The sequence below is a fragment of the Zingiber officinale genome, chromosome 11B (assembly GCF_018446385.1).
Source record: "Zingiber officinale cultivar Zhangliang chromosome 11B, Zo_v1.1, whole genome shotgun sequence".
NCBI lineage: Eukaryota > Viridiplantae > Streptophyta > Magnoliopsida > Zingiberales > Zingiberaceae > Zingiber > Zingiber officinale.
The window spans coordinates 74,696,627-74,708,372 of NC_056007.1; the positions used below are offsets into that span (position 1 = coordinate 74,696,627).

The window sequence follows — 11,746 nt, forward strand, 5'->3', positions numbered from 1 at the left end:
AAAATTATCAAGAAATTTTTCTTCCAGTATCTACCTCTTAAAGTAAGTAAGATTTCAGTTCTTTGTTTATCATGTTGTTTCCGGTGTAATTATTGTGGTATGATTGCTGCAGAAATTTGATATGGAATTTTGGAAACACATGTTAAACAAAGAAGAAGATATGGAAATTGCTGCAGAATTTTGATATGGAAACACATATGTTAAACACATGTTAAAGTAAGTAAGATTTTAGTTCTTTGTTTAACATGTGTTTCTAGTGTAAGATTTCAGTTAAGCTTAATATCACTTCGTATTATTAAATGCAGGTTGCAGTATAGGTGGTATGATTGAGAATTTGATATGGAGAAGAAGATATTGATTGCTGCAGAAATTTAATGTTTTGAGTAGTTTGGGTGGTTTGAATTTGGAATATTATGTTTTTGGATTTGGTTAATTTTGTTGGGAATTTGAGATGAAGTTTGGTATTTTGGCAACAAGAATAGTGTTTTATCATATAATTGTGTTTTTGATTTATGTTTTTTTTATTATATATTTGTGTTGTGACTTGTGAATTTGTGATGTTCAACAGTTCAAGTAGTTTTTTCTTTTATGAATAATTGGTATTTTGATGTTTAGTTTTAGTCTTTTAGAGAGGAATTTGGTCATTTTTTATTTAAAGTTGTTATTGTTTGATATTTGATTTACAGAAAAATTGGCTTAGGTTATGAATATTTTAGTTTTTAAATTCTGACAATTTTAAAATTCTATGGATTGTTTTAGAAAACGGATAATCTGCAATTTTGTATTCTACATTGTAGAATTTAAAAAATGACTTAGGTTATGACTTTGGCTCGAGCTCGAGCTCGAGCTTGAAAGCTTGAATTTAATTCGAGCTTTTCGAGTCGAGCTCGAGCCTTGGATTAAATGATCAAGCCAAGCTCGAGCTTAAATTTACAAGATTAATCGAGCTCGAGCTCGAGCCGAGCTAACTTAAATCGAGTCGAGCCGAGCTCGAGCTAAGACTGGCTCGAGCTCGACTCGGCTCATTTACAGCACTATCTTCACCTACTTTTTTTTCTTTCTTGATCTCTTCACACTAGTGAACCCCATCTAGCTGGCGAACCCCTCAAACGCCTTTGTTTTTCCTCCCTTCACGTTTTCCTTCCTAAACCTAAACGCTTAGTCAATCGAAGTTGATTGAACCTAAACGTGAAGGAAAACGCGAAATACTTCCGTATTAGTCAATCGAAGTTGCCACGCCATCGATCGATTTCTTGGAGTCTCCCTTGACCTCTGAAAACCTTTCTCCCCCAATGTAGTTAGGTTCGCTGCTTTGGATTTGGTTTCTAGGGTTCCGATCCAGGGACGAGGCCGATTGAGAGGGAGGTATGGTTTGGGGAAGCGTGACCGCGGAGGATCTGTTCAACGCCCTGCATGAAGTTGAGTGGTCCTCGCCGTCGCGCTCCATCTTGGAGTTCTTCTCCCGATTCACCGTCCCCAGATCCTACTCTAAATGGAGCAGTCAACTTAAGTGTAATCTTTACTAGTAAGATCGATAACTGATGTAAATGCTCGTCGTTTGTGGTTCGTTCGACGTTTTGGGGATTGCTTATAAATTTTTGATTTTTCATGCTATGTTTTTTTTGGTTGGTATTCCTCGCTGATAATCTATGGCGTTTGAAGTTCGCTTTCGGATTCTGCAATATGCTGCAGTGTTGAACGATATTTTCTAAATTTTCTCTTGAAATTTTTTATTACAGCTACATCACGAATTACTTCATCCTGATGTTTTTTGTTCTTGGTATGAAAAACAGCTAGGCCATGTCTGTTTCTATATTCTTAAACTTCCTTTGTTGTATTAAGTTTGCCTACCTAATGCCCTCCTATTTTAAACTTCTTGCTGCAGCTGTGGGATTTCTTCTGAAGCCTCTTGCTGTTGTTGCGGCCTTTCTCACAGGTTTAAGCAACACATTTTTAAACTATAGGTAAGACTGCCTATTGTCAAGTTGCTTCTGAACTATGAGGAGTTGATTCTCAATGTTTTCATACGTAGAACAAAAAATTGTTCCTTAAAAAAGTAGGCATCATTAGCACTTAATCCTTAGCGCCAGTTGATAAAATGTTCTATCCTATTTTTATTTAGGCGGATCTATTACTATATTAGTTTGCATACTATTGATTAGTTGTTTCTTTGTCTTGGAGTTACAAAGATGAAAATGCATATGGCCCATTTTATGGTGGGATTTCGAAATGAATGCTTTCTTTTCTACCTATGGAGCTGAAATTCTGTCTCCAGCTCTCCATCTTTCACCTTAAGCACATTTGATCTCTTAATCCGATCTATTTCCTTTCTTTTTTATCCCAGTGAAATGTTGGCCAATTTCACATCAAACTCCTTCCACATTGTCAACTGTTCGGCCATTATCTCTAATGAGAGGAAATTCAAAGAAATGACAAACAACATGATATTTTCGTCACCTTGCTGTCTAATGTGAATGATGTTTTGACCTTACTGTTACAATCCATTCAAGTATGCATGTTTCTGGTTGCTTGTCAAATAGAACTTCTGTTTGATTAATTGTAACTTATGGACCATTTGCATTGGTCTTCCTTAATGTTGATAGGCTAAAGTTTGTCCTATTGTTTCCTCTTCGTTGTAACTTGATCCTGCACTATGCCACAAAATAATGGTTACAGAGATTGGTCTTATGGCAACATTTATTTTTTCAATTTTTTTTTTGTGGTTCATAATATCTAAAGCTTCTATTCTCATGAAAGAGGGAAATAAAAATTCAGAACTAAACCTTGCATCTGGAGCTTTAGTTGACTTGACTTATAGATAAATCATTAGTGGCTTTACTCTCTTTTAGTATAGCATGTATATCTTAACATGACTCACTGAGAAAACACCTGAGTAGTTTGAAAATTATGTTGTGTTCAGATAATCCCTTCTAGCTAGTGTTATGGTGGTTATGTATCACATATAGTAGGAGTCTTATTTGTGAAAAAAGAAGTGGCTAATCAGGCTGAAATTTATATATGTTTTACTTAATGATAGTCTTTTCTTAAACATAATTAGAAGTAATTTAGGAGATTTGAGTGGTCCTATTGATATAGTTATGTATAAAGTTTAACAAAGGTACAAGTTTCATACAACCATCCTTAAACTATTGAGATTGACATTACTTGTCGATGCCATGATGTTTGTTTAAAACCTTTATTTTCTAAAATTTTCTCCAAATTCAAGCTTCATGTTTATTCTATTAAAACTCACATCAGCTAGCATAATATCAAACAACATTCACCATTTTATTCTATCTAAATCTTTATCAACTAGCATAACATCAAATCATACATAAAGGAGACCTATTTTGAATATGTTGACAAGTTCACGTTGTCTTGATGGTGAAAATCAGTACCTTTAGATAACTGTATTATTTTAACTAAAGGTATTACCTCAACAAGGTTCAAATGGCACAAAATGTTACATGCTATTATGAAATATTTGCTTTCCTTTTTTATTGTGATTTCCTAAAGCATAGTTTCATGCCCAAAATGCTTGTTTATTCTCTTGAATATTATTGCTCTGACTTCTTTTCAATGTGAAGATTGCAAGTATGTTCATTATGCAAATATGTTTATATTTATTTGATTACTCATGCAGATTCTCAAGTATGTTTATTATACAAGAATCCAATATTTTTTACACAGGCAAAAAAAGAGTACATTGCCTGTATCAAATCTTTTGATTACCAATCATAGAAATGCAAGCACCTATCAAAGAAATACTTGCAATGCCGAATGGAAAGATTAGTTTGCATCTAGTTTAGCTTTTTCCCTCTTAATGGAACATTCTTGAGATAGAAATGAGTGCAAAATAAGTCTGTTAATATCTTAGTTGTCTTAGAAGAAGTCGATTGTGTTACTGGTGTTGGGCTACTGTATAATTTGAATACTTAATTCTATATTTTTCCCTTTGCTTGACGTTATAATTGTTCCTCTTTGAAAGTACCCTTAATCTTAGTCCTTCATCTCCTATTGACTTTATTCACAAATTATTAGTCTTGATGAAGCTCATACCTCTTGGGTGCTTGACAGATGAGTAGATTAGAAATCTTTGTTTTCTTAAACACACTAATGACTTTATTTTGTTTCTAGAAATTTAATGGTGAAACAAGACCTATCAGAGCTTAGTTTCCGCAATGCTATAACAGATTTATCCGAGAAGCCCTTGATCCCTCCTTTGAGATAATAATTGTTGATCAAGTTGTATCCGCTATAGCTTGAATCAGTTGATTAAGGTTGCAAGTTGATCCTGTACTTTCAATAAGACTAGAAATTTTATCCTTTAATCAAGTAGCAGCTTGTTGATGGAGTTTATTTAGCATATGAAACTCATTTAAGATTTATGGTTTGTTGTTCAAATTTTTTTTTTTTTTTTTTGACCTCATACTTGTTATAATTTTTGGTTTATAATGTATTGGACCTTATTTAACATTGTTTAAATTTTAAAGTGTGTATTTAAATACATATCTAACAAGTAGCCTTATTGAAGAAACTACAGTGCCAAAGAGGGACATTACTGCAGCCATTCAAAGCTTCAATATCCAAGTTAGCAATTTGACTCAAGTAAGTTTTACAATAGCTTCTTTATATAACTATACTTACATGTTAGATTTCCCCTTGAATGGTTGTCAATCAATAGCTTCTAAAATATTCTATGAACTTTGTTTACAAGTTGCTTTCCAGGATTTGGTTATAGATAAGGAAAAATCATAGATTTTTTTGTCCCCATTTTTTTTTCTAGTATTCGAAAGTTTCAGTTATAGAGGAGAAAAGAAGAAACCTCCTCGTTTTCTCTGGTTACAGTTCATGCAGTTACTACAATTATCTTTTCTCTTATATTTTATATTTTTCTTTGATAAGGTTTGTTTAATTTCTCTCCTTCTGACTTTGTTTACATTAAATCAATGGTTTGAGTTTTAAGTATCGATTAATTGACTTTCTCTTGCAGGTACGTAGCTCAGGGGCAATTCATGAGGATTAGGATTTTTGATGCAAGGAGTGAGCTTTCTTTAGTTTCTAGGTTGCCTTGCTAATGCGAAGAAGCCATATAGTGAACATCGTAATTGGAAAACATGTGATTTATGGTTTGATACTACTAAGTTTGATGAGTGTACAACTCTTTTTGTATATTTTAGCTAGCATATTTTGGATTTCGATTATACAACTATTATTTTCTTATTTTGATGTGTGTAGTTAATTTTAAAATTTTGAAGATAACATTTTCATGGATTGATTGTAGTAAATATTTAGTTTTGTATTGGTACGTGGTTTGTTTATAATTAAATAAAGAATGATTGTTTGTTATTATCATGTTACAACATCAACATTAAAGACAACGGTTAGAAACGTTGTAAATAGTATGTAACCACAACGGATTTTTTTTTTTTTTTTGTCAAAAGTGATAAAAGACAACGATTTTATTTGTTGTAAAACATATTAAAATTATATACCACAATGGGGTAGCCACTCACTCGCTCAACCTCTTTACTTGCTCGGCCACTCACTTGCTCGGTCAATCACTTGTTCGGGCCCTCTCTCGATTTGCTTGGCTGTCTGCTCGCTCGCTCGGCCGGTCACTCATTTATGTTCAACACTTGGTAGAAACTAGTTTCTTCTAGCAACCTGAGATTATCTATTCAGGTCATCTCGATAGATAAATTGAATTTAGTTTGGTATATTTAAATTCAATTAATTCCTAAAATCTCCGACGATGGATTATTTTATCCAACATCTTATACTTACAATGACTACTATTAGAAAGAGAGAGGCAACGGTGGAACTTGTAACTTCAATAATTCAGCCATAATCACTACTACTGACCCTAGTAAGTTTGGCTCAGTCAATTGAGAGTTCCATGGATTTACTGTTCTATTTGTTTATTTGATCAGTTAACTGTTACGAGAAATCTTATGTTGCGGTGCCTTATGTGCGGTTTTGCTACGGTACTTGTCACGCCAGCGAGAAAAAACAAAAAAAAATCAACGCTGATCGGTCACCAGACCGATCAGGAAACGATCAGGAGGCAGAAAAAAGTAGGGGGATCGGTCTGTGGACCGATCCACCTATAGCCTGATCGATCCACAGACCGATCAGGCTTCGAAGCCAACTCTCACAGAGAGTTGGTTGATCGGTCTGGGGACCGATCAGCCTAGGGCCTGATCGGTCCACAGACCGATCAGGAGACTCCCAGACCGATCAGGTTGGAGCCTGATCGGTCCAGGCCTAGATTTCTGTGTTGTTCTTTGTCTTCTTCTTCGCAGGTGCAGATATAAATCAGATGCTGATTTTTTTTTGTGTTTTCTTGCTGACGTGGCAAGTACCGCAGCAAAACCGCACATAAGGCACCGCAGCATAAGATTTCTGTAACTGTTACATTTATAAAAATTGAGAGTAACTTTCAGAATAATATTCATCAACAATGTCATTGTTACATGATGTTTTTGAATTGAGTTCCTTTGTCATTACAGGCCATGGTTCCTGCATCTTCACTGGAAGTTAAGTTTGTTGATCCATTTGATCTGATCGTTAGATGAAAAAATCATCGCATCACCTTGTGATAATGGCATAATCACCAATAAACCAACCGCCTTCGAGCCCCATTGATTATGGTGGTCTTGACTACCCATTGCAATTCCCCAGAGAAATCTATCTGTTTCTTTTGATAGTGCATCTCTGGCTTTAAGATATGAACTTGGTTATCATTCATTTACATTTGGTAGGGTGTAATCTGCCTTGTAATATAATCAGAATTATATTACAAGATTGATTATTTTGTTTGTTTTAACTTTAAACCTATAATATAATGTAATCTCGATTACAAAATGTAGTGAAGTTTTGTAATCTGGATTACAAAGTAAATACTATGTAATCCGATTATATTACGAAGTCACTGTTTAATCAAAATTTGAATGCCGAATATACCCCTAATCAGTCGTTGCTCGCCCACCGCCCACCGCCCGCCGCCACCGCTGTCGGTCGGCGGTCGCCGGCTGTCGGTCGGCGGCCGCCGGCTGTCGGCAGTCGCCGTCGATCGCCAGTCGCCGCCGCCGATCGCAGGTGCTGCCCACCGCCGCCGTCGGTCGCCGGCCATCATCGCCGCCAGTCGTCGATCGTCACCGATCGCCGACCGTCGTTGACCGCCGCCACCGGTCGCCGATCGTTGGCCGCCGCCGTCGTCGGTCGCCGACCGTCGCCAATCGCCGCAAGCTCCGACAGAAGTACAGTAGTCATCGGTAGAGGTCGTAGGATATTTTTGTTATTTTATAATAATATGAATTACAATCCTTATAAAAAATAATGGATACCAAACAAAAAAATGTAATCACCTTTGTAATCAAAGATTACATACATTATATTACCAAACGTAATAATGTAATCAAGATAACATTACATTATATTATAAATTTGATTACATTACAAGCTCAATTATATTACACTCAACCAAATGTAACTTTAGTGAAGAGGTTTATAAAGGGGGAAGAAATGGAGATTTTGATGCAATCTTTGTTTGATTGTGAGAGCTGTAGTTTTGTAAACCCTCAAATGACTAGTTAATTACTTTCATAATTCCATTTCTTGATTTTGATTCTTCTCCTGTACTTGTACTGTTATTTAGCATCATAAAATTGTTCTAATTACTTCAAGGTTCGAGATTACTCCAATCAATAAAATTATTTATTTTCTTAGTTATTAAGCTTGAATGATAAAGTGGAAGACTTTAAATAGTATATAAAAAAAGGGAAAAATACAAAATAATATATGGGCCAAGACCAAGTTAGTGGTTTTTTGATGGAGAGTATGGCGAGGTCTCACTCAATGCATCAGATTTTGCTTTGCACGTGACCCATACTCGGGGGAGGACAAGCCGAGGAGGTTGCTGAAATGAAAGCTGCCACTGCTGCTCAAATCGTCACGCTCACCGCATCAAACCGTGGTGATGAGGGAGACCTTCCATCACCTATCTCACTGCCTTGTCTTCTTTCCCATTCCCTCTGCCTCTGCCTCCGTTGGTCGCCTCGTCCACCTGCGGAGCTCAAACGCTCGAGCCGCGGTCAGGGTCCTATGCTTCTCATCCTTAGCCGCCGGAGGGTACACGCTGAGAAGACACAGTGGATTCGGCAAGGTGGAAACGTAATCTCCTCCAATGGAGCTAAGGCAGTACACGTTCACCAAGGCATTCACAGCTAGTTGGTTCTAGGGCTTTGGAGCAGGGGTGCTTCCGCACACCCTTGCGCAGCTGCGCCTCCTTGCCTCCGCTACTAATTGTGGCAATCAATTTAAAAAATCTTTTTTTGGTCACATAACATACCGAATCGATTGCTACACTGTAATAATTGATTCGACAAGCGAAAACAAATTAGCGAACGGCTAAAATGAGTATCGAGTACACGATTTAGGTATTTTCAAAGTATCTACGTGATCTGGATAATATGAAACTTAAACTACGTGGTTTAATAATTTATCTTATTTTTAAATACAAATAAATAGTCGACAAGATTGTCGAGGGAGCCCCAGACCTGACGGGTGGGCTAGCCATAGGGTCTTGGTGGCAGGAGGAGGGGAAGTGGGTGCACGCGACCGCGTGCACCTTCGTCTTCCTGAATTGGTCTAGATACTTGAGGAACTCCACCAGGTTGGGCGCTGCACTCAACTTCTGTGCTATATTGTAGTAAAAAGATGATTACACTTACCCAAGGCGCCCCTCATAACCTGTTCCCTAGTTATGTGAAGGAAGATAAATAATAAGATTAGTTTATAGCTAATCGCCAAGTGGCTATGAGGTGAGAAGAGTTTTTTTCCCAATAATATGCGGCCGTCGAAAATTAATCCCTCTGTCATTTTCTAACTTTATAACCGAGCATCCCATGGATAACTTCAATGCTATATAAGCGAACCCATAATATATATATATATATATATATATATATATATATATATATATATATATATATATATATATATATATATATATATATAATCCAACCACTAAATTTTAAAAGTAAAATTTTATTAGAATAAACGAAGGACTACAAAATAAAACAAAAAAATCAAAAATATAAATAAATAAAATCCACTTGTCCCTAAGGTAGGTCCGTAATATATATATATATATATATAATTTTCATCTCCTGCGGTGATAGTCCTGTGGTTTCGTGCAGTTTGGTGATATGGCAAGTTCCATGTCATCATCCGCTGCGATGAGAAGTCGCTAACGCGTGTAGAAAAGTTTTGACGCACAAAAAAAATTTTAGTGCAAAAACCCATTCCTCGCATTTTCCTCTCTGCAGAACCTTAGCCGCCGCTCCTCCATCTCCGAATCACCTCTCTCACCGAGATTTAACGGTGACTTTGTTCTCTCCTACGCGAGTTCTCCCTATGTCATGATCATCCCTCGACACCAAACCGCACAGTTATGTTTTCTCTCATCCCGAAAATCCTTTTCCGGTAATTAGGGTTTTCATTGGTAAAAGCTCCTTCTTTCTATTTAGTGTTGATTGTGGGTATTAGGGTTTATGGTTTCACCGGTAAATCTCTCATTTTGCTATCTATTTTTTGTGACATACTTCATATTTGGATCATCTCTGTTCTCTAGTTTAATAGTAAGAAATTTATTTGGATCACACTTTCTATTTTGTGTGACATACTTTATATTTGGATCATAGATAATTTAAATCAAAAGAGGACTGGTTGAGATTTTTTGTCCTTCCAGCATTTATATTTTCAAGCCTCATCTGAACATGCATAGAGAGCAATGAGAAATTGCTTGAATCGCAATTTTTCTTGAATCCAAGTGGCCCTACAACCTCTTTGATATGGAATTTGTTAACTTTTAGATGTTTGAACATAGCCTTATGCATTACTTTACTATTTCTTTCCTGAGAATTATTTCTATATATCAGAATCGCTTTTGTTTTATACCAGTATCAATTCTCTCTCACTTTTGTTTTATTCTGTTATTATGCTTTAGACAACTGTTAGAGTTTAGTGTCTCTGTCAAGTTAATTATAATAGTTTTTATTTATTTATCTATTATCAAATATAATACGAGGGTGCTCAGAAATGAAAGTTAAAAAAGTTGATGATCATGAATTCATTCCCCAAGTTGTAGATGATCAAAAATAAAAAATTGGAATGAAATTCTCATCTCTAGAGGATGCATATTCGTTCTATAACCAATATGCACGAAAGTCGAATTTAGTTCAAGGAATAGCATGAGAAGGAAAAATAAGATGACAAATGAAATGACATGAAAACAAATTATATGCTTTCAAGAAGGGCATATAGATATAATGAAACACAATAAACATCCAACCCCTAATCAACTAATAAGGGAAAGACCATGTGGCGTAGTTAAAATAGGTTGTAAGTCAAATATTGCATTGTCAAGAAATAGACGAGACTTGATTGGGTTACCTGTAACTTCATAGAAACCCATAATCATCTCCTCTCGACTCCATCAAAGGCACATTTGCTACGCTCACATTGTAGTGTTTCGACAGCCAAAAAAACATTGACAAAACAGTTTTTAGAGGTCAATGTGCCAACTTGTCAACAAATACATTTATTGGAGATAGAGTTTGGAGGCCCTGAGTGGGTAGGTTGCACATAAATTGATATTAAAAACTTTGAGAGAAATCTAAGGGATGAACAAAAGGGTATTGATGTTGAAACACTAATTAAGATATTTACATATGAGCAAGAGAAAAATTCAATTTTTTTCTTTGATTACAAGACTAATTCAGATAAGAAATTTTGTAGGTACTTTTCGGCTGATCATGTATCAAGAAGGTCATACAGTGTATTTGGTGATGTAGTTGTATCTAACACGACATATAACACCAACAAATATTGCTTGCTTTTGGCACCATTTATAGGAGTTAATCATCATCATCATACAATTCTATTTAGTTGTGGGTTTCTTAGTGATGAGAAAAGTGAGTCTTTTATTTGGTTACTTACAAAGTTCTTAGAAGCTATGTCTAAAGGTGCACTAAACATTATCATCACTGATCAGGATTCTGCTATAACAAAAGTTATTGCACAGGTTTTCCTTCAAACAGTGCATTGATATTATTTGTGGCACATATTGAATAAATTCTTAGATAAATTAGACTCTTTGACTTTTCGAAACCACTATCACAATATAAAGAATGTCATTGCAAATTCTATAACTCCTGATGATTTTGAGAAGTCATGGGAAGAGACTATCAAGTGTGCTAACTTAGAGAAAAAATAATTAGTTGTCCTTGATATATGAATTATGACACAGATGGGCGCCAACATATTTTAATCATGTATTTTCTACAGAAATGTCAAGTAGTCAAAGATTTGAAAGTTCACATGCATTTTTCAAGAAATATGTCTCAAATAAGAACTCATTAATGAATTTTATCACTCATTTTAATAAAGCACTGAGACACCAAAGATACAATGAGTTAGTTACGGATCATATTGATATGAATGAGTACATAAAAAAGAAATACCTGGAGTATCAAAGTGAAATGATTGAGAGTTATAGTTATTATGTGCAACAGACATTTATAGGAGTTGCCTTAACGATTTACCATGTGATGAAATTGTAAAGTTCTTCCTCAAAATCAAGAGTGCTCATGCATGATAGACAAAGGGACTACATATCATGTAGCTGAATGAAATTTGAGTTTGAAGGCATTCCATGCAGACATATGTTAGTTTTTTTCCT

General features: G+C 35.6%; 1 protein-coding gene and 1 long non-coding RNA gene across 5 annotated transcripts; both read left to right on the forward strand.

The window, feature by feature from the left end:
* The first annotated feature begins 5 nt into the window (after window positions 1-5).
* LOC122035285 lies at window positions 6-443 on the forward strand. Its single transcript, XR_006126943.1, has 3 exons — window positions 6-42; window positions 113-216; window positions 306-443. It is a non-coding gene; the product is annotated as an uncharacterized LOC122035285 (long non-coding RNA).
* A 655-nt stretch (window positions 444-1,098) lies between these two features.
* On the forward strand, window positions 1,099-5,229 carry LOC122035026 (PRA1 family protein A1-like). Of its 4 annotated transcripts, none has more exons than XM_042594387.1 (5): window positions 1,099-1,525; window positions 1,740-1,780; window positions 1,886-1,964; window positions 4,535-4,608; window positions 4,994-5,229. In XM_042594387.1, exons 1-4 carry the CDS (start codon window positions 1,368-1,370, stop codon window positions 4,593-4,595), a joined length of 339 nt encoding a protein of 112 aa, XP_042450321.1. In that variant the 5' UTR covers window positions 1,099-1,367; the 3' UTR covers window positions 4,596-4,608; window positions 4,994-5,229. The 4 variants fall into 4 exon arrangements, 2 of the variants coding, with proteins under 2 accessions (XP_042450321.1, XP_042450322.1); XM_042594388.1 differs by having other exon boundaries at window positions 4,544-4,608; XR_006126864.1 differs by lacking the exons at window positions 1,740-1,780; window positions 4,994-5,229 and having other exon boundaries at window positions 1,383-1,525; window positions 4,544-4,607.
* Window positions 5,230-11,746: the final 6,517 nt, after the last annotated feature.